We start from the raw sequence: 23,468 nt of genomic DNA on the forward strand, positions 1-23,468 counted from the left end.
ATCTAGACTAAAAAAACAGGTGGCTTGTTTACCAGTGCAGCTGGTGGAAGGAGCCACTGAAAGAACCTCTAGCTGTGTGCCTTGCTCCTTGATCCCTCCTCTCTCAATGAGTTGCTACGTGTGTTGAACTGCGGCCATGAAGGAAAAATGCAGCCATTGTGTTTCAGTGGGACGAGCAATTTAGTTCAGAGTTAATGGTCAACAATATAATGGTGCTTGAGAATTGCTGATGTAAGTTATGTGGAGAAATTCTGGAATGTGTTGGAAAGGCTCCCATGTATTCCAATTGGATTTGGGGAAAGATGCCTATGATGATGCAATTGCTATAAATGCTCAGTTTATTATTTTTTCTTTCACATATTTTTCTTACCGCTGGATGTATTTGCAGATTGTCAATATTGTAATGATTAGTTTGACTGCTCAGCGTAACAAGACAAACAGCAAAACTTTAGGGTAGCTGATTAACTTTGACTTTCCTCCCACCTATGACATATTGTCTACTAAAGACTGTTTGGAAACAAGAAATGTCTAGACGTGATTTGACCATCTTGCTTATCTAGACTTTCACACACTGTTTTTTGTTTTTCGCCAAACATGCCATTAGGAAAATGTTGCTTTTACTAAACACAGAAATAAGAATGTTAGCAGAAAACGGTACTGTTCCATTATCTGAATAGAGACTACAAGGGGTGCTAGACAGAGAAGGATAGTCCACTTTATGGGGGATGGGGGGAAGGTGGTTGAAGGAGTTAAACCATTTCCCTCTGTTTTCCTGTTTTCCCCCCTACCCATGTTGACATCGTGGAAACAACCCTCATTGATGAAATTGGAAAGGGGGAAGGGTGAATAACCAGTAAAAATGGTGGAAATTGTTTTCCTTCTTCAACCCCCCCCCCCCCCCCCCATTGGCTATCCTCTGTCTATGCACTCCTTTGACATCCACCTGGTTAATGGAACTGTTGTAGTCGAGTCTGTTGGCAATTATACAACTGGTAGTACAAGGAGTAAAGAGGGAAAAGGTGTGCTCAGGAGTTAGATGAGGAGCAACAGAGGAAGAGGATCCGGGAGATACTTATGTCACCCACTGATGAAGATTCCTTTGAGGAGTTTTCTGAAAGCGAGATGAGTGAAGAGGAGGAAGGAGATACAGCAAGAGGAACTAAGAGGGTTACTCGAGAGCAGGAGTCAGATGAGGAGCGTCAAAGGAAGAAGATCCGGGAGATACTTACTGCTCCCACAGAAGAGGAGGATTTCATGGATTTCTCTGGGAATGATGGGTCTGAGAGTGATGGGGACGGGGATGAATCACTGGATTGGACCAAGGTTCAAGAGGTTCAGGATGTGTGTACTCAACCAACACCTAGTGACACATTTGCAGGGTTTTCTGGTGGCAGGGATTGGCAATCGGGTGATACTGTGGGATCCTGGGGAGGCCTAAGTCTTGACAAGAGGTGGAAGAGTTGGAGGGATGGGCGTTGGCACTCAGATGTGGAGGCTAAGCCAGCTAAAAGTGATGAGGACGGGGTGAAGGGCAACTCATCATCAAGTTGTAAGATAAAAGTAGGCACCAAAATGTTAGAACTTTGCAGAAGGCAAAGTGCTGGTTTCCTGCCTTGGATTTTGTCACTGCTGCTTTCATGTTGGGCTTGGGTCCTGGATCTGCAGGTTGCTGTTTATCTTCATGTTACTTCTCGGCTTGGATTCTCGTAAGTGCGGATTTTTGACGATGCTGCTGCTTTGTGGACTTAGGAATCTCGCTACCTTGGACTTCGATTTCTTTGGCTTTGGACTTCGTTTGGATGATGGCTTTTCTTCATGGCTTTTTGTTAGATATCTTTTAGAGGACAAGTGCCACAGGGCGACCCTCATAGTGCAAGATTCCTTGCTGTGGCAACAAAGAAACTAACCATGGATAGGGGTATTACTTCAAACCATTTATAATAATCTTGGATAATGAACTTCTCCTGAGATGGGAGAATTTAGTAACTGCTATTTGTTCACTGATGTGTCAGTGGGCCATAATAAATGTTGTTTGTGTGTAATACAAAATTATTATTTTTAATTAACTTTCTTGAGAAGGATGAAAAAAAAACTGTATATAGTGCCCAGTGTAGAACACATGAGGCCTTCCTGGATTCAAATGAAATTACTTCTCTTCCAGTCTTCTTTGTTTTTGTTGGTTTAAAATCTTTAACCTGACAATTAACTTATATCAAAACCTAATAATGAGTGAAAATAAAGAAAGTTTCCAATAGTCCTGCCTTTGTAGTGACTTGAATCTTGTGACCTACGTAGTGTCATTCTCCAACCATAATGGACTAACGAAAAGAGCCGTAGGGGGTTAAATTCGTGGATTCACAACACATTGATATGAAGGGCCAGTTGTCCTGAGATGAAACAGGATGGGACACCACACAAGTATAATTACTAAAGCAATCTATATAAATAATAAGGTACTGTTAGTTTGTGGGATTAACATAACTCAGAAACCACTGGACGAATTGACACCAAATTTGGACACAGTACACCTCTTAGGCCATCGAGCGACCATCACTCATAAAAACACTGAAAAACAGCAGAAGAGACTTAAAAAGCAAAAAAAAAAAATTACATTACAACCGATAGGCTGAGAAGGGTGGTATACAAATACAGTAAATAAATAAACACATGCACAAAACCACATATATACACATATACACAAATATATACACACACATATATGCATATATACACACACAAAACATATATATACAGAAAAGTGGAAGGGAGGGAGGGAGGAGAGAAAGAGGGAATAAGAGAAGGAAGGAACGAAAGAAGGGTAGAGGAGGAAGGAAGGAGAGAAGGAAAGAGGGCAAGAAGGAGAGAAAGAGGGAGGGAAGGAAGGAAAGAAAGAGAGAAGGAAGGATGGATGGAGCCAAAGAGCAAAGGAAGGGAGGAAAGAAACAGGTAGAGAAGGAAGAAGAAGGGAAAGAAAAAGAGGGAAGGAAGGAGAGAAAGAAAGAAGGAGAGAAAGAGGGAGGGAAGGTTGGCCACAGCAACGCATGATGGGTACAGCTAGTTGTACAATAAAAAGGAAAAAGTACTTACTAATAAAACATATTGCAAAGTCTAACTTTCTGACCTATTGGAATAAATGAAGAAAACTTAAGGGATATCTCCCCAGCTTTCCACCAAAATTAGACCTTCCTTTGCTCTTTGGCTCCATCCTTCCTTCTCTCTTTCCTTCCTTCCTTCCCTCCCTCTTTCTCTCCTTCTTGCCCTCTTTCTTTCCTTCTTTTACTTTGCAGAAACCATTTGTTGAACTATTTCTCATCCATAGCCAAGTCGAAATAAGTCAAGTGGTGCCATTTAAATAAAGGGCAAGTGTGTTGTTCAACAGCTAGGGTTCTAGACAAATATCACTGAACTTTAAATCTACTTCTCCGTTGATATTTTTTTCTCTACATGAAACAGATGGTCATGGATTCTCCCCATTAGAGACCCAGTTCTGTTATCTAAAAGCCATCTGTGATTAGGTGTGTCGAATTATAAACGTGGAGAAGATGACTTTTAATAAAGTACTTATTGGGAAGTGTGCCATGGACTTTGCATGCGATGATCTGTCTATTTATTTAAAGAGTTACAAGCACATTGGAAATTATCCACTCTTGCATGAAAATTGCTGCATCTTCAGAAAGCAGCGCATTAACTTAACATTTACAAGCCTACAAGATAATTGAAAGCCGATCTTCAGTTTACTTTGGTCAACACTAATGGGTATATGAACACTTTAACTTCCTTCTGTCTTCCCTTTATCTCTTGGGGCGAGAATGTGGTTATTACAATAATAGTGTATACACCTGGCGTTGCCTAGGTGTTGTTAGGACAGCTGCCCACCTACTTTCTCCTTTCTCCATCTCTAAGAGGACCTGCCTCACAATGTCTCCATGGCAACATTCAGGCTCTTTTTATGGCTTTGTCCTTCTTTCTTTCCTTCCCCCTTTCTTTCCCAGTGACATCACAGAGAGCCACTTCACCTAGCAACAGTCGATCCAGTGATATTACAGAGGGCCACTTCACCTAGCAACAGGCAATTCTTCAGTAGCAACATGCAATTTGACTTCACAGAGGGCCACTTCAGCTAGTAACAGCCAACCCTTTACCTAGCAACAGCCAAACCAGCGATGCTACAGAGGGTCAGTTCACCCTGCAACAGGCAAATCAGTGACATCACAAAGGACCACTTCACCTAGCAACAGGCAGTCCTTTACCTAGCAACAGCCCAATCAGTGACATCACAGAGGGCCACTTCACCTGGCAACAGGCAAATCAGTGACATCACAAAGGACCACTTCACCTAGCAACAGGCAATCCTTTACCTAGCAACAGCCCAATCAGTGACATCACAGAGGGCCACTTCACTTGGCAACAGGCAAATCAGTGACATCACAAAGGACCACTTCACCTAGCAACAGGCAGTCCTTTACCTAGCAACAGCCAAATCAGTGACATCACAGAGGGCCACTTCACCTGGCAACAGGCAGTCCTTTACCTAGCAACAGCCCAATCAGTGACATCACAGAGGGCCACTTCACTTGGCAACAGGCAAATCAGTGACATCACAAAGGACCACTTCACCTAGCAACAGGCAGTCCTTTACCTAGCAACAGCCAAATCAGTGACATCACAGAGGGCCACTTCACCTGGCAACAGGCAGTCCTTTACCTAGCAACAGCCCAATCAGTGACATCACAGAGGGCCACTTCACCTGGCAACAGGCAACCAGTGACATTTCAGAAAGCCACTTTACCTAGCAGCAATCAATCCAGTGATATTACAGAGGACCATTTCACCTAGCAGCAGCCAATCTAGTGAAATAGCAAAGGGGCACTTCACCTAGCAACAGGCAAATCTTCAGTAGCAACAGGCAATACAGTAACATCACAAAGGGCCACTTCATCTAGCAACAGTCTTTGTGATTGGATACATACTTTGACTTATATAGAAAGAGATTGTACATTTACTATGAACTGCTTTGTAAATTGCGATGCATTCATGGGTTTCGAATTGGAATGAAGGTTTCTAGGATAAGTTCAGTAATGAACACATAATAGGGGAATGGGGAAAAAGAGGAACTATTTATTTATTTATTTATTTTCGGACATTTGTATCCCGTCCTATCTTGACCTCTGCAGAAGGACTCAGGGCAGTTAACAACCGTCACACCATGGTGTCCACAAACAAAAACATAAATATACAATTTAAATAAAAACAATATAAAATCAGTATCAAACATTCAAACAGTCTGATTTAAGTAATCGTCCTAAAAGCAGTCCGTCAAGTCCATTAAAGCCGTCGCTTTGCCAGCAGGTCAGCCTAGTCTGCAAAGGTCTGATCCCATAGCCAGGATTTCACTTGTTTCCGAAAGATCAGGAGGGCTGGAGCTGATCTAATTTTGCTTGGGTGGGAGTTCCACAGCCGAGGGGGCCACCACAGAAAAGGCCCTGTCTCTTGTTCCCACCTACCGCGATTGTGATGATGGGGGGGACAACGAGCAGGGCCTCCCCGGATGATCTTAGGGTCCTAGGTGGATCAGAAACCCTGCTACCATAAATCCCAAGTTCTACTATTTTTATTTAAGTTGTGGAAACTTGAATGCATAAAACTTACTTTTTAATGTTAAACGTATTGCTCTTTCTTTGAACTTCTTAATGTAAGTTCCAGATAGGGAAGGCAGCCAGTGGGTGTCATTTGCAGGAATTTTTAGATTAGCTATCACTGAAAAGTTGTTTCAGAAAAATCCAGTTTTCTGATTGAATATTTGATTGCAATTGGTTATTTAATGAAACATATAATATGTTGCATTTGAAATCCTGCAAATGTTTTTTTCTTCCTTTCACCCAGATCTTAAAACAACCAAAGTTCTTCCTGATATTGCATCCAGACAATGTTTAACAGGTTGACCGTTAGTATTTAACTTGTCAACAAGTGCCTTTGGGGTTAACCAAGAGTTTAATTGGCATGTCTGCCAACTAACTGGTCAAATATTGTCAGTTGGCTACCTATTATATATGACAACACCCAAATATTGTCAAACTATTTGGGGAAGCCAAGAATTAAGCTTAAATTGGCCCTACAGTTGGACCAAATGAAGCAATCACTTCAAAGCAACAGATCTTCCATCAATGGCCAGTTACAGTGACTGTTAAAATCTTGAAATGGAAACCAGAACAAACACAGGTTTTAGTAGCGAAGGACTCAATTTTGGCCAGTCATGATTTCATATATAATATAAGCCACAAAAAAAAAAAATCCAGACTATTATGTTCCTATAAAGCTTTTAATTCTTTTAAGCTACTACAAGATCTTATCCTGTGTTATACCATTTTATTGCTTGTGTCATATTTGGAAAGCTGCCCTGGGAATGGCCACTGAGGGGCAGCACAACATTTTAGAAATAAAATGAAATAATTCATTACAGGGTTTTAATATGATGATTTCACAGTAACTGTTAAGTTATTTACTTTTGTAATACACTTCAGTATGGATATGTTCATGCTTAAGGTGTTATTCCAATAGAATAATGTTTTTAAAAACCTTAAGTAAAGGTAAAGGTTGTCCCCTGACATTAAGTCCATCCTGTCTGACTGGGGTGTGGTGCTCATCTCCATTTCTAAGCCGAAGAGCCGGCGTTGTCCATAGACACCTCCAAGGTTATGTGGCCGGCATGACTGCATGGAACACCATTACCTTCCCGCCGGAGCGGTACCTATTGATCTACTCACATTTGCATGTTTTCGAACTGCTAGGTTGGCAGAAGCTAGGGCTGACAGCGGAAGCTCACACCGCTCACGATTCCCCGGAATCGAACCTGCGACCTTTTGGTCAACAAGCTCAACAGATCAGTGCTTTAACCCACTGCGCCACCGGTTTTAAAACCTTAGACTCAAAGAATTAGGAATGACTCCAAAAATAATCTAGTCCAGCCCAGAAACCATAGCTAATGCATCTCTGATAGGTGGCCTCCATCATCCAGACTGGAGTAGGAGTCATGCCAATCTCCTGATATTGTAGAACTGCCGTTCTTAGGATTTTTCACCATTGGCTATGCAGGCCAGATCTGTTTAGAGTTGCAGACCAAACACATCCTTACATCCTCAATTGTTACTATGATACTGAACAAGTTATGAAAATATTACAGTTCTTAAATTTTTAATACTCTGAACAAAACTAACTTGACTCAAATTTTGTCAAATGAACATGGCATCACACATTTTCCATTTTGACCTCTGGCAGTGCAACAGCCACAGAAGGGCAGCAAAACACTTAAGAAATCAAAACAATGTTTTAAAAAAGCCCAAACCCCACAGAGCAAACCAAATAATAAGTAGTTTGCCTGCTGTCCCCCACTAAAGTATTGTCTAGTATTCTTCTTACCATCAAGTCTAACATTTATGATAATAGTAATGTCTGTGGGAAATCAAACCCTCGCTGTAGGTGACGGGGGGGTGGGGGTGGGTGGGTTATAATCCCACTGGATGATATGACAGATATATTATTTCTACTTGTAACTTTGGTTGCATACCTTCTGACTAGGGCAGCACAGGCCATGTGTACACACTCATGGGTTATTTAAGGTCTTACTGTTGGTTACTTCGTTAATAAGTTTAAAGTTAGGTTGTTTTTATTTTGTTCAATATGGTCTGTCCTGATGTAATTTGTTTGAATGTGTTTTTCCCCCCTTTTTGGCATTGAATGTTCACCATACATGTTGGAAACGGCCCCGAGTCCCTTTGGGAGATAGGGTGGTCTACAATTATTATTATTATTATTATTATTATTATTATTACTACTACTACTACTACTAGTAGTAGTAGTAATAGTACTACTTCAGATTGCATTTCAAATAGCACCTGTGGCTTCAAGCAAGGTGAATGGGCTGCAAACACAGCCAAAATATGTTTAGGCTGCTACAACAAGGGATATCTACACGTCAATGTAATTCTCAGTGTGTGGCAAAATCAAAGTCTGGCTTTTGAACCCTCCCCCACCCCCGTATTTTCAAGCTGTGGGTGGTTGGACTCATGGATACAGAGGGGCAACTGTATTAATACTTGCTACCCATTATTACAATATTGTTATTCTCCTTGATGTTTGTAGTGCTTGGAAACCCATCACCCAGAGTACAGCTGAATGTTCTTGGGGTACATTTTCCCCTTTCTTCTTTACATTTTAAATTGCTTTACACTTTAGATTGCTTAGGAAAGAAAGATTATTTAACTCTTGCAACTGGAGTTAGATCATCCCAGCAATATTATAAAAATCATATCCTCACCTTCTACCATTGTAATTACGTGTGGTCAATTTTATTTTGCAAACTCCTGATCTCTGAACAGAAGCATCATCGATGTGTCATAATTTTATGAGCATTATGAATATGAATTCTGATTAGGTTTTATTTTAATGCAACTATATTGGTGCATTGTTTCCCCTTTCCAGAGGTGGCCCTAGGTAATTTTTGATGGTAAGCAAACAGTATTTTGCCCCCCCCCCCAACCAATCATTGATATATATTTTCTGTTCGTCATGTGAGTTCTGTGTGCCATATTTGGTTCAATTCCATCATTGGTGGAGTTCAGAATGCTCTTTGATTTTAGGTGAACTATACATCCCAGTAACTACAACTCGCATATGTCAAGGTCTATTTTCCCCCAAGAGCGCCCCTGGGCAAAATCAACTATACTGCGAATGCTTACTTTGCATAATGGGTTGAGCCGCCCCTTCCCCTTTCCCTGATTTCTTAACAGAAATCAAACTTTCGAAGTTTCTTTTAGCACAGAGGTTCCCAACTTTTTTTTTTTTTTTTTTACCAGGGACCACTTTGAACAGGGATCGCTCTACAACATTAGTACCAAAGGGTTATGAATCAGTTTTTGGTCAACTTTAGATTCAATTTAGTTATTTGGGGGGGCTGACTCAGAAAATTGCATTGGATAGACTACATCAGCTCTACTTTCTAATACAGAACATATGCCATCCAGTAGTCACCATCTGCTTGCCTACGGAAAACCATATTTAATAATCTAGAGCTGATGTAGTAGTAGTAGTAATCTATTGTGGGTAGTCAGCCTTTCCCCTCCCGACATCCCCGTTGCCTCGGTGCTATTAAAGGATTTCGCAAGACCAGTTGCCGCATGGTTTCAAGACAATGGTGTAGTAATGGTGAGGCTGCGGACCATATTTTTGTTCTTGCGGACCACTGGTGGTCCATGGACCACAGATTGGGAACCACTCTTTTAGTGAGAGTAGACTTTTTAAATTGGTTTGAGCATTTGCAAATAAACTATTATTTTTAGAAACAACACCAATAATTGCCCAACACCATCATTAAAGGATAATTTCAGCACTGTGTTCAGCCACTTCCGTTGCTCACTCCATGGCTATCCTGCAAAGACAAAACTTAACTCTATCTCTCTTAGAGAAAGTTGGCTAAGCCCTCTTGCACCTGTTACACTAAAATAAATGGTAAAAGCATTCTGTTTAGAGATCATTCAGAGCATTTGTTCCCATTCAGCAAACACTATTTGACTTGCTATCAAATATTTATTTTAAAAAAAGCATATAGATACTTACCCAATGCTAGCAATTTTTAAACAATTAATAGGAATGTATGGGGAGCTAGAGGGAGAATTACCAATGTTATGAGTGTGTATGAATGCAATTTTTCAAAACCACAGTGCTATTTGGATTGATAATTGCAATTGCTTTCTAAGCTTGTTATCAAAATATCCCATTATGGAAATGCCCCATCTGCTATGGTACAGCCCAAATGGCATTTCCAGAAGCACAAATTTTGAGATGAAACCTTCAAATATGGATGTTACCTGCTTTGAGCAGATTTGCTGCTGTAAAACAAAAAGCCTACAAGGTAGACTTGTTTTGTTTCACTTCCCTGCTTTCCCCCTTTAAAATGAAAGGCCACAATGATTACGTGTGATGCTAGCTTAGAAACACACTCACCTCCATTGAGCAGGGGAGCGGGTTATTCTTTGTCTGCATCTCTCTTCCTTTGCCTGTCTCTTTCTCGGCTTCATTCCTGCCGCGCATGCATTGCTGGAGGAGGAACGGAGCATCAGCTAACTGAGCGAGGCTCACAGAGAAGTAGGAAATCGCAGGCCGCGTTTTTCAGCAGCTTGAAGGCTCTCATTGTTTGTGCACATGTCTGTATCTTGAATGTGCCCCTTTTATGCATATGCATATAAGCACAACAGAAAATGTCAATATTATTTGCTTTTAATTGTGAGAATTGTGTTTACTCATGTTTAAGGAGAAGGGGAAATAATAGAAAATATGTGAGACGCTTCCCTTGATCATTTGACATGATACATATATTTGAAATGTTTCCTAGGCACCTTTACATTTGGTGTACAATCGGTCCTTTGTATTCACAGATTCTGCATCCAGGAATTCAACACTCTACAGCCTGAAAATATTCCAAAACAAATTCCAAAAAGCAAACCTTGATTTTGCCATTTTACTGTGCCATTGTATATAATGGGGCTTGAGCATCCACAGATTTTGGTATGCCTGGTCTGTTCCTGGAATCCAACCCCAGTGGGATATGAGGGCCCACTATGTTTGTTGTTTATTTGTTCAGTTGCTTCGGATCTTATGGACCAGCCCATGCCAGAGTTTCCTGTTGGCTGTCGCCACCCCCAGCTCCTTCAGATCCAAGCCAGTCACTGCAAGGATACCATCCGTCCATCTTGTCCTTGGTCGGCCCCTCTTCCTTTTTCCTTCCATTTTCCCCAGCATCATTGTCTTCTCTAAGCTTTCCTGTCTTCTCATGATGTGGCCAAAGTACTTCATCTTTGCCTCTAATATCCTTCCCTCCAATGTGCAGTTGGGCTTTATTTTCTGAATGCTGATAGTACCCCACACTATTACTAATTTCCTAATTCCAAGGAAACTGCTCCTGTACTAAATCGGTAGCTAGCAGCAGCAATGGCTTGGATGAGAGCAAACAGATTGAAGCTTAATCCAGACAAGTTAGAGGTGTTCCTGGACAGCTACAAGACAGAGCTGGAAATATTATGGGTTTGGGGTGTGTTAGATGGGGTAATACTCCCCCACAAAAAGCAGGTTCACAGTTTGGAAGTACTTCTGGATTCAACCCTGAGCAAAGAGGAAGAAGCGAAGAGTAAGAAGCGACTGAACGAATAAACAACACTATCAACATACTGGTGACACCTGATCCCAAATTGTACAACCTTTCATGTATATGTTAAAAGCATAAAGGTTGGAAAGCAGACCTGGGACACACTGCAGGGTAGTGGTCAAGAAGTTGAACAGGTGCCCCACAGCTCCACCCTCTTGAGAGCAGCCCTTCAGGAAAGGAGTCATTGTAGAAGAATACCTCCAAGCTTTGGTCCAAAAAGATACCGTGACCAATGGTATCAAAAACACTGAGCAATCCAGCAAAACCAAAAAGGACATGTGTATACAGCATTGAATTTTGCCTTTGTGAGGCTGCCCTGAGTCCCCTTCATGGTGAGAAGGGTGGGATACAAGTGTGGTAAATAAATACCAGTACCAAGTGCAGATCATCCACCGAGACTACCAAAGTTGTCCCCATTTCATGTCCAGGCCTGAAAGCAGACTGAAATGGGGGTCAAGCCAATCCCCTTCATCCATGGTGTTCTGCTATTTGTACACATAATTATTATAAAACTACTAGCCATTCCCTGCCACACGTTGCTGTGGCCCAGTCTGTGTATATGTGTTTTCTGTGTGTGTATGTGTGTGTGTGTGTGTGTTTGCTTATATATATGTTGTTTTGCGCATGCGTTGTAATGTATTTTTTTAACTTTTTAAGTATCTTCTCCTAAGTTTTCAGTGTTTTTATGAGTGATGGTCACTTGTTGGCCTGATACATGTGTTATGTCCAAATTTCGTGTCAATTTGTCCAGTGGTTTTTGAGTTATGTTAATCCCACAAATGAACATTACATTTTTATTTTTATAAATGTGGGCCTTTCTCCTCCAGAATCTCTGTCAGGCTAGAACTGGTTGTGCTGTAACCTGCTCATATAGTTCAGTTACAATTGAGAAGATAATTGAACTGGATCAAAGTTAAGTCAAGCTTCAAGCAGTTGCATTGAGATCAGCAGTACTTAAATTAGTTGTGGCTCATTGTTCTATTGACATCACCAGGTCCGCTGAAAGCCGTATTTTATCCAGTTCTTGTTAGCATGCATAAAAATACACCATTATCTTCCATTCTGTCCCACATAAAAGATTGGACACATAATTTCTTAAGGACAACCTGCTCATATTTATTCAGTGCATGGCTATCTGAAGAAACTTGGGTAAAAAAATACGGTGTTTAAGATGAATATAAGTGACCTGAAAGTTTATGATGTTGGCACTGTTCTAGCTCATCCATAAATGTTATTTGTCATTTCATGTGATATTCATCATGGGATAGGTACACATGTGTGAAGCAGTCCGTAGTCCTGGTGCTTGATAGGAAATTGTGGAAAAAGGATGTAATTAAATCTGTTTTCATCTTCAGGGTTGAAAATGGGATGCCTCACTTCAATTTCACCAAGCTGGACAAATTCATGGATCTTCTATGGGAAAACAAGCTAAGCCCAGGTGGAGTTTTGTAAAAAAAATATGCATTCTAGATTCTAGTTTTTAGCTAAAGATTTTTGAAAATTCTGTGCTACTGAAAGCAATGGCAATTCAACAAACCATTGCTACAATTCGTTTTAAGTTAAACTTCTGCTGAGTCTAATAGGAATGTTTGCCATGCCTCAAGGGCAAGGGGAATCTGAGTACTTTGGTAGCAGCAGAATGTTTTCCGCCAACGTAGCAAAAAGACTGCATTTTATTTCAGATCGTCCATGTGTAAGGTTTGTGTGGCTTTTATTGCTTTCGTTTACTGGAGGAGCTCTCGCCTGTAATCTAAAATGGTCCAGGCTACATCCACGTTTATCACAAATTGGGAACTATGTATTAAAACAAAGTATTAATCCCAACTGGAGGCAAACTACTGAATCCACTGCAAAATAATAAACCAACACTCCTTTAATTTCCATTAAATCAGTAGATCCACTCTGGGGGCCCTTCCACACAACCCTATACCCCAGAATATCAAGGCAGAAAATCCCACATTATCTGAATGTGGACTCAGATAACCCAGTTCAAAGCAGATATTGTGGGATTTTCTTCCTTGATATTCTGGGATATAGGGCTGTGTGGAAGGACCCTGGTTGAGGCTATCAGTTGAATTGAGGCCTATACTGGAGTTTTACGATTCCAGATAAATTTGTGGAAATGTTATCAGATGTGTATCTCAGATGTGGGCACCACCAAAATTTGTGGAAACGTTGTCAGGTGTATATTTCAGATATGGGGTCCACCAAAAAAAACCAAACCAAAACAAAAGCTTGGGATAACTTTTGTTTTGTTTTGAGTTTTCTTGGTGGTCCCCATACTTTTCCTCTACAAAATTACCATTGTGTTTGCCACTGAAATTTAGTGGAAGACCAGTAGGTGTGATGTAGTTTATTTATTTATTTAAAACATTTATATTCCGCCCTTCTCACCCCGCAGGGGACTTAGGGTGGAGCACAACATATATATGGTAAACATTAAATGCGGGGACATAAAACCATAATATATACAAACATTAAAATCACTTATATTCACATTAAAAGTTGCTTAAGAACCATAGCTGGTAGAGAAAGGAATGATATTGACTATACCAGAATAGCAAAGCAGAAAATCCCACATTATCTGAATGTGGACTCAGATAACCCAGTTCAAAGCAGATATTGTGGGATTTTCTGCCTTTATATTCTGAAATATAGGGCTGTGTGGAAGGGCCCTGGTTGAGGCTATCAGTTGAATCGAGGCCTATACTGGAGTTTTATGATGCCAGATGAATTTGTGGAAACATTGTCAGATGTGCATCTCATATATGGGATTCACCAAAATTTGTGGAAACGTTGTCAGGTGTATATCTCATATATGGGGTCCTCCAAAAAAACAAAACAAAACAAAAACTTGGGGTAGCTTTTGTTTTGTTTTAGGTTTTTGGTTGTCCCCATACTTTTCCTCCACAAAATTATCATTGTGTTTGCCACTGAAATTTAGTGGAAAACCAGTAGGTGAGATGTAGTTGGTAGGGAAAGGAATGATATTGACTATGTAGTTGATTGAAACGAATATTTACCACCACTGTCAGCATCATTTGAAAGTTAATGTCAGCAAATCCATGATTCCTTCATATGTAAATGTACATTTAACACTAGTTAATTATGAGTGGGAAGATTTTGTTTTATAATAAGTATGCATAAACTGTATTTGTTAGTAATAAAGTTTACATGTAAAAAGAAGCAAATATAAGTAAAAGTACTGTTTACTTCATCATTTATATTTTTTTTATTATTGTTGTTATTATTATTATTTAAAGTATGGTAGGCCAGACCTTGGTCAGCCTGATAGGGCATGCCTTGATATGAGTTTATCTAATAAAACATTCCTGGAACTACAGTATTTCCTCCTTCAGTTACATCAAAGCTTTTTAAGACAGCAAATCAGATAAAATGCCAACAGAGAAGTAAAATTGTTGATTAAAAGAATGAGCTGGAGAGTCCCCAGTTATTTTATTTTTTTTACCATTCACAAATAATAAATGTTTCTCTTATCTTCCATAGTCCCCTATCTGCAAAATCTCCCTATAAAACATAATATTATTGTTACTCTCACTGGGTACTTTCTTCAGCCTTATTTTTTAATATAGAAGCCTGAATGGCTGAATCTTCTCTGATTATCATTGACATAGAGTACCTCTGAGGTTATGTGTGCATAATTTTGTCCTAAAAGTCATTATGATGGTGCAAAAAGTGACTCCCTCGCTCACCTCCTTATTTGTGTTTATAGTGCACCCCATGTCGATATATGAAACTGATCCTATGGATCTTCAGTTCTTTATCATCATGCTCAAAGCAGGACTAAAGGAATATTATTACCTATGAATTTAAAACATGTTAATTTATAATTGAATTGATTTATTTATTTGTTGTTTCAAACAGGATTTGAATTGATGGGAAGCCCTTCAGGATATTTCACTGACTTTGAAGATAAAAATCAGGTGAGACAATGGAAGGACTTGATAACACAGTTGGCTCAGCGATACATAGGTGAGTTTTAAAAATGTCATTTTTCAGTTCAGTATTGACACAAAGTTATATTTTAAAATATTTTTATCATTGAATATTTCTGTAATTTACCCTTTGTTTGGGTGCTCTGTGGCTTATGGCTGTAAACAATAGTAATTTTATAGATGGGAGGACATTGGCAGACAGTTCTATGGAATACATACAACACAATAGCCCACTTGTACACAGAAAGAAAAATAAATCAATTCAGCCAATAATGTGACTGGTGAAACTTATTATACAGTTATATTATACAGTATTTACAACAAACATTGATGTATATGATAAATATCAAGTTCATAACTCTGTTAGTATTCTTATATGTATCTTTATGTGTGTTTATGTACATGATTGTCTATGAATTTATTTGTAGTAAATATTGATATATATATATATATAATTTTAGTCCACCAGAGGAAGGCCTGGAGTGAGACCGAAACCGGTCGTGGGCTATGGATTTAAGTTCAATACGACTCAAGAACATACAGCGTTGATACTTTTTTGAGAGACTGTACCAAACATATATAATATTGTTTTTTGAATGCTATTATTTGGAATTGTATAATAAGTTTCACCAGTCACATTAGTGGCTGAATTGATTTATTTTTCTTTCTGTGTACAAGTGGGCTATTGTGTTATATGTATTAATTCAGGAACCCATTCATATAGGTCTATGGAATAGACAGGACTAAATTAGATTACCAGTGGACCCCAAATTTGGGTCCTCTTGGATAAAGCTTCTTGAACTATGGGTCAGGACCTCATTTGGAGTATCTGTAATTGAATGTTGGGGTCGTAAAAAAAATATGTACCTTGGCACCTAGTAGCTGTTCCAGACATTCACATGAATCTACTAGCAACCATAAGAAGCAAATGCTTCAGCTGTACTTCATAAAAAAGGAATACGTTTTGGAATACAAGGTTGAGAAAAAGACTGAGGGCCCTTTCACACAGCCATATATCCCAGAATATCAAGGCAGAAAATCCCACAATATCTGGTTTGAACTGGGTTATCTGAGTCCACACTCAGATAATGGGATTTTCTGACTTGATATTCTGGCATATAGGGCTGTGTGGGTTATCTGGGTCCATACTGCCATATATTCCAGTTCAAAGCAGATCATGTGGGATTTTTTTAGCTGTATGGAAGGGGTCTACTAGATCTTGTTTTATTGGAAGAACACAATTTTGAACGTCAGTGTTTCATTTGGGATTTTTTAAATTTCTGATCACATGAAAGAGTCCTGTGTAATATCACAAAGTTATCCTTAATGCAAATTCCATTTCCAGAGCGGTATGGATTGAATCATGTTTCTAAGTGGAATTTTGAGACGTGGAATGAGCCAGATCACCAGGATTTTGACAATGTCTCTATGACAATTAATGGTAAACTGCTTCTTTTCAGTCCTTTTTGTTTTTAACTGAGTGAAGAGGGGAGAATAAATGGCGAGGGATAATAAAGACATATTCCACTTTAGATCTTGTAAAAGCCTGTTTCCATTCTCATCTCACACATACTTCCTTTGCCGTTCAAACACTCTAAAAGTTAAGTCAACATAAATCATTTACCAAACTGGACATAAAGGTGACTTCAGGTATATTACTTAGATGTGACTAAGTAAATTGTAGTAATTGAATGTTTATAGCCATTTTAATGATGTAGAGTGTTTGTGTTCTTTGTCTAACCTTTTACGAAGCCATGAATCGTTTGACCTTTGCTCTTAAAAAGTAGAATTTGGGTGTACCAAATGAGCTGGGAGTCACTGGTTTGCAATTATATATATAAAGTGACACAGATCAATCCTTTTTTGTGGGTCAGGGTCACCTAGCTCTTCTCTGCTGGGAGGTGCAATGCCATTGCTGCTAATGAGTTATTTCTGAATTAGAGGGGTTACTTGTGAATGAGGTCAGGTTAAAGAGACATATGTTCCTGCCATTCAGAGTATACATACTGCAGAATTACAGCAACATGACACCTCTTTAAGTGTAGTAGCTCCATCCTGTGGAATCTTGGGATTTGTAGTTTGCTGTGGCACCAAAGTTCTCTGACTGAGAAAGGTAAATATTACACAAAACGACACATTCCAGAAATCCATAGCATCAGACAACGGCAGTTAATGAGGTGTCAAACTGCTATAATTGTGCAATGTGAATACAGCCTTTGTTGTCATGGCCTTTCTCTCAGACTTGGAGAGTGTGACTTGAGCTGAGTAGGTTTCTATGGTGAAGAAGAAATTAAAACCAGGTCTACTGGAGTCATAGTCTGACACTCACTCTCTTAGATCTACACCAGTGGTTCTCAACCTATGGATCCCCAGGTGTTTTGGCCTACAACTCCCAGAAATCCCAGCCAGTTTACCAGCTATTAGGATTTCTGGGAGTTGAAGGCCAAAACATCTGGGGAACCACTGACCTACACCACACTCATTCTCTTAGATTGTATAATACTGTTATCTAAAAATATATTTTTCTTACAATGACTCTGTTATTTCACTCCTAGGATTCCTCAACTACTATGATGCTTGCTCTGAAGGATTAAGGAAAGCCAGTCCTCAGCTGAAACTGGGAGGCCCAGGAGACTCTTTCCACCCCTTTCCAAAGTCCCCAATATGCTGGCACCTCCTCAGTCACTGTTACAATGGAACAAATTTCTTTACTGGAGAAACAGGTGTCAGGCTGGATTACATTGCAATGCATAAGAAGGTCAGATCTGTGTTTCAATTGATGTGGAATCCATGACATGTAAAATGCTCTGTAAAATGCCCAGTGAAAACACTCATGTTTGTTTGCCTTCATACACCGAAGGAAATGACTACAGTCATCCCTTCTCCTTTGCAGTTTTGATTTTTACATATTTGATTATATTCATGGATTTGATTAAAATATTCCCTTTGGGAATCTCTGTGACCTCCATAGGACACACAAAACCCTAGAAATATACTTCTCTGGTAATATCTGGATCTTCCAATATGAGTCTGTGGTCAGTTTCCAGCAGAAGTTGACCATGAAGTCATGTTGGAGGACCTAGAAATTCCTAGAGAAGTGTTCTCTCATGTAAAAAAAAATAGCACTGGTGGTTTGTTATGTATATAATTGCTTACTGTATTGTATGCGTGTATTGGTTTGCAATTTTACCTACCTTTTTTGTTGTAGGAGGGGCTGCAGATCATGTGATCAGAGCTGAACATGTTCGAGACTGTGACTCCATTTCAGTTCAGTGTTTTGCTTTAGACTTCAATAAGAACAGTTTGCCTTTAGGAAAACTGCAGGAGCAATTCAGTTTAGACTTCAATGCAGGGACAATATGCTTAGAGATAAAACAGAGAGATGTTTTGGACTATGGGCTATTGTTTCTAAGGAAAATGCCCTGTGCTACCTATACAGAGAAACGACTACAAAATCCTATTGTAACTGGATTCACAAGCAAAGTGCTTGTATGCTGTATACATGAAGTTTTTGAGTAAACCAACTCTGTTACTTTTAAATAAGACTATTTATTTTGTCTCTTGAGAGCGTGATTTAAAGGCAAATATATTTTAAGGGAGAGTAGATGTTTTCTGGGCAGCTAACCAGAACACTTCTGTAACTCTGCTATATATATTTCCAAAAGGTCATTTGACCAGTGGTTTTACCAAAGGGTTATGAATCCCATTTCCCAAATGGTTATGGAGCTTCACATTTTCCAAAATGAATGTGATGTTGATGATCTGGACTGAATTTGAAAAATCGCCATTCTATGTTACAGAGATAGTTTTATACTAGATAGTTCTTTACATTCAAAATGCTTCATATACGTTATCTTGTGATCTCTAAAGGGGAGCAATAACATGAGAGAGATCGGGTTAAAATCTATTTAATAACCTGATCAAGAACAATATTTGTTATCACAGGGAGGTGGGAGCTCACTTCACATCTTAGAACAAGAAATTGAAGCAGTGGGACAGATTCAGAAGAGCTTTCCCAGCTTTGCTTCTGTGCCAATATACAACGATGAAGCAGATCCATTGGTGGGTTGGTCGTTCCCACAGCCTTGGAGAGCGGATGTAACCTATGCAGCTATGGTGGCAAAGGTGAGCCCACACTTGATTAACAATATCGGCATTATCCCTTTCTATTCATTTTTGGTAACTGGAATATAGCAAAACAAAGAGTAAACCGGTTGAAGCTTCTTTCTCAGTCCTTTTTGTTTGCTCAGATAGATATCTGAGATATCACAGCTAGACCAAACCCGTAAACTTCTAGGGTTGGAAAGTACATTCTCAAGTGGAATCTCCCACAATTCAATGGAGATTTTCACCCAGAAACTGATAACAGAAATGTGGCAAACAAAAGGTGCCTCTCACTTGATCGCAGCCTAAGGAAAGCTGGCAGTGTTCTTACCTGGCTAATCAACAGATACAGTAGAAGTGTATGGACCAATGCAGTGTTCCCTCAGTACTCCCGCGAACTCGCTGTTTCGTGGTTTTTCAAAAAAAATATATTAAAATACAAGTACTGAGGGAACACTGTATACACAGATCTATAAAGCTCACTTGCCGAAGTGGCGCCGGCGAGGGGTGCAGAGAGGACTGCCAAGGCAGCTTCCGCTGGGGCCTCTTCCTCTGGGGTTGGAGAGGGCCGCCGCCAAGGCAGCTTCCACCGGTGCTTCTTCCTCTGGGGTTAGAGAGAGCCAGTGCCAAGGCAGTTTCCGCCGGGCCTTCTTCCTCTGGGGCTGGAGAGGGCTGGTGTCAAGGCAGCTTCTGTTGGGGCTTCTTCCTCTGGGGTTGGAGAGGGCCGCCACCAAGGCAACTTCCACAGGGGCTTCTTCCCGGTTGTTCTTCCTCGGGCAACCGGGTGAGAGCCCCATGCCAGTGGGGAAGCAGGGAGGGAGAAGGATGGCTCCAGCAAAGGAAGGAGGGGAGGGGGAAAGAAGAGAGAGAGAGAGGAGTGGGCAGAGTTATACTGTACTTATACAGTATACCGTCCTTACATCGCGGTTTTTCACTCTTTATTCTGGAGCAAGCAGGATGAGGCGTCAGTGGGTTGGATAGAGTTTGTTAGCTTGTTTAAGTATTTCCTATCTGCATTTCAACACAGTCCTACAAGTCCTTGTAAAAAAAAAAAGCAATATTTTCACGTTGACCTTGGTAGGAGAAAAGATGGTCATGGATAATCTTACAATAAGGTCTGTTTTATGACTGCTTTCTAATTTTGATAGATAAATTTAGCAATGGGGTAGTAGACTGTATATATTCTAAGGAACGTTGCTTGTCACTAATAATGTTTTAGCTTCTATTATGTATGCCATAGTATATCAGCCACATGCAATCTCTGACTGGACTGTTCCAGCCATTGGTGGGCAATGGCTTATTTTAATGCATTGAATCCATTATTATCATGCTTACATATAGAAGACTATTTTTCATAATATAAGTTGATACTGAGAAAGATGTACTATAGCAAATTTTGAAACGTTTTAATCAAAACCAAGAATTCAGTCCTGAAAATCCAGACGTGTTCTGTAATAAACACAAGGTGGCATCGTTTCTCACATTGATACATAGTGCTGAAAGGTACCTGACTTGAACGGCAAGTAAGAGGAGCTAGCACATATACTACAGATACGAAAAAATCTATATTTTATTTAGCATCAAATATATTTGACACTGTGTTCTCTTATATTCGTTATCTTCGCAATCGCATCTCTGTCTATGAACCAGCTCGAACCCTAAGATAATCGGGGAAGGCCCTTCTTTCGCTCCCACCACCGTCACAAGTACAGCTGGTAGAGATGAGAGAGAGGGCCTTCTTGGTGGTGGCCCCCCATCTCTGGAATGCCCTTCCAAGGGAAATAAGTCAGGCCCCATCCCTCCCCTCTTTTCATAAGAGCTTGAAGCCCTAGTGGTTTCACCAAGCCTTTGAGAATTATCAGTATTAGCCCAGCCCTGGACATTATAAGAATCCGGCCTTGTACATTCCACCTATTATCCTGAATGGCCCTCTAATAGGCCCTGGAAATGAACATCCACAGGCCCATAATTACTATTGCTGGTTACAGCACTTTAACCATTCCCGGCCCCTTATATCCTGGTTTGCACTAGCCGGCTCATCTCCCAGCCTTTCATATCCTAGTCTGCACTAGCCTGGACCAGCATTATTCTCTTAGGGGTGAGAATCATACAACCCTTCGAAGGTTGTTGCGTTGTAAGTCCCACTTTCCTCACATTGGCTTTCCAGTGGGAGTTGTAATCCAGAAACATCTTAAATGCCACGCAATTCCCACTTGTGGTCTACAGCCAGATGCAATTATTTTGTGTTAAACAGAGAAGGAAATTTGCATTTACCTTTTTATTTATTATTTTATTTATTTATTTACCCTATTTTTACCCCGACTTTCTCTACCCTGAAGGGGACTCAAAGTGGCTTACACATAGGTAATTATCAAATTTCTTCCAATTGAATGAGAGGGCATTCTACTGATAAGCTATCTACGGAGAAAGGATACTGTGCTGAGATGTTTCTCAGACATAGCACTGCAATATCTCTAACCACTTTTTAGCCATTCAGATATCTGTGTCAGCAGCTTCTGAAGGCATTCCCTGTTTGCTTTCTAAATCTTTGACTGTTGCTATCATCACTAAATTTCTAATAGAGAACTACCATAGTGTAACGGTTTGAGTATAGACCAGGACCATGGAAACCAAGGTTCAAGTCCCCATTCACCCATGGAAATACACTGGCTGAGTTGGGTAAACCACACTTTCTCAGCTTCACTGGCAGGCAAAGCCAAAATCCCCTCTGAACCAATCTTGCCCAAAAACCCAAATAGTGTTAGTGTACATTGGTAACTAATGTTTGGAGACACACAACAACAATAAATGCCATCTCTATATACAAGAAAAAGTTTTAGGAGTAGAGGGATGGACACTTCCCCCTCCATATGCCAAAGAACATATGTCGAGGGTGCTTTGAATGCGATTTTCCTGGGCAGGACATTGGACTGGGTGGCCCATGAGGTCTCTACCAACTCTATGATTCATTTTTAACATTAAGAGCCACGATCAACCATAAGCATTGAATCAGGGGCTGCATCTTGATGGTGTGTTGGTATCCCCTTAGTCCCTTTCAATTTTGATCTCTTGGTCTTTTCCCCCTCCATTCCCACCTATTCACATGTATGCACTCTGCTTTTCTAATTCGGTTTGTGGGAAAATGAGACCACTACATTCAGACCTATATATCTGTGGGCTTAACTTTTGCAGATTTGATTATCTGCAAGATTTATTAATATGTCCTCCTTGGACTTCCACCAGAAGTTGACTATAGTCTTACACTATGATTCTGAGATCAACCTCCAGTGGAAGTTGACCACGTAGTTGTGCTGAAAGATGTAGCATTTTCTAGAAAGGTGTTCTTTCAGTAAAAAAAATAAATATTTCAAACCCTCCCTTCCCCTATTTTCATGGGGGACTTGCATCCCTAACTACTGTGAAAAATGGGGGGGGGGGGGGCTAATGTAATTTTCTATTGAAGTCAGAACAAACAGGTCAATCTAAGTGAAAGTCAGTTCACAGCAGACAAAGTCAAGGCACTTTAAAAAACCTGTCCAGATTTTGGAGCTTGTAAGCCTGGGAAGTTGGAAAGTCTGACTCACACATCTTGTGACTCAGAGGATGATTGCTACATCAGCGTTTTTTCAAAAGAACCTGAAAAAAAATACTGGCCATCCTTTTTCAGAAGCAGAGGCTTCTGCTGGGTACTGAAATAAACAATAATAATAATAACCATCATCATCATCTTTATTTATACCCTGTCACCATCTCCCTGAAGAGACTCACGATGGCTCACAAAAGCATTCCAGAGTGCCACACATAAAATAAACAATACATAAGCATATAAATGATGTCCACCAGACTCTTCCAGTATTTTTTGTTGATCATATGTGTTCTGTGTGCCAAGTTTGATTCATTTCCATTGTTGGTGGAGTTCAGAATGCTCTTTGATTGTAAGTGAACTATAAATCCCAGCAACTACAGCTCCCAAGTGACAAAATCTATCCCCACACAACCCCACCAGTATTCAAATTTGGGCGTATTGGTATTTGTGCCAAGTTTGGTCCAGTGAATGAAAATACATCCTGCATATCAGATGTTTACATTATGATTCATAACAGTAGCAAAATTATAGTTCTGAAGTAGCAACAAAAATAATTTTATGTTTGGGGGTCACCACAACATGAGGAACTGTATTAAGGGGTGGCTGCATAAGGAAGGTTGAGAAA

At 40.0% G+C, this 23,468-nt stretch overlaps 2 protein-coding genes across 5 annotated transcripts in view; one reads left to right on the plus strand and one right to left on the minus strand.

Annotated features, from left to right (window-relative positions):
* IDUA (alpha-L-iduronidase) overlaps positions 1 to 23,468 on the plus strand; it is a 70,666-nt gene that overhangs the window by 29,049 nt on the left and 18,149 nt on the right. The window contains exons 1-6 of one of the 2 annotated variants that reach the window (XM_067463971.1): positions 10,058 to 10,140; positions 12,553 to 12,635; positions 15,083 to 15,190; positions 16,499 to 16,594; positions 17,709 to 17,911; positions 19,099 to 19,278. In XM_067463971.1, the coding sequence (XP_067320072.1) occupies positions 12,566 to 12,635; positions 15,083 to 15,190; positions 16,499 to 16,594; positions 17,709 to 17,911; positions 19,099 to 19,278 (657 nt within the window). In that variant the 5' untranslated portion in view covers positions 10,058 to 10,140; positions 12,553 to 12,565. Of the gene's footprint in view, positions 1 to 10,057; positions 10,141 to 12,552; positions 12,636 to 15,082; positions 15,191 to 16,498; positions 16,595 to 17,708; positions 17,912 to 19,098; positions 19,279 to 23,468 lie in introns of those variants that run through there. The other variant, XM_060763714.2, reaches the window with a different exon arrangement.
* The window catches only part of SLC26A1 (solute carrier family 26 member 1), a 51,091-nt gene that overhangs the window by 20,557 nt on the left and 7,066 nt on the right, over positions 1 to 23,468 (minus strand). The window contains exon 1 of one of the 3 annotated variants that reach the window (XM_060763710.2): positions 10,000 to 10,096. The exons of 1 other annotated variant lie outside the window; for it this stretch is intronic. The gene's annotated coding sequence lies outside the window, so the exon portion shown is untranslated. Of the gene's footprint in view, positions 1 to 9,999; positions 10,097 to 23,468 lie in introns of those variants that run through there. One more of the 3 variants, XM_060763712.2, reaches the window with a different exon arrangement.

Source organism: Anolis sagrei, chromosome 2 (assembly GCF_037176765.1).
Source record: "Anolis sagrei isolate rAnoSag1 chromosome 2, rAnoSag1.mat, whole genome shotgun sequence".
In the NCBI taxonomy this organism is placed as follows: Eukaryota; Metazoa; Chordata; class Lepidosauria; order Squamata; family Dactyloidae; genus Anolis; species Anolis sagrei.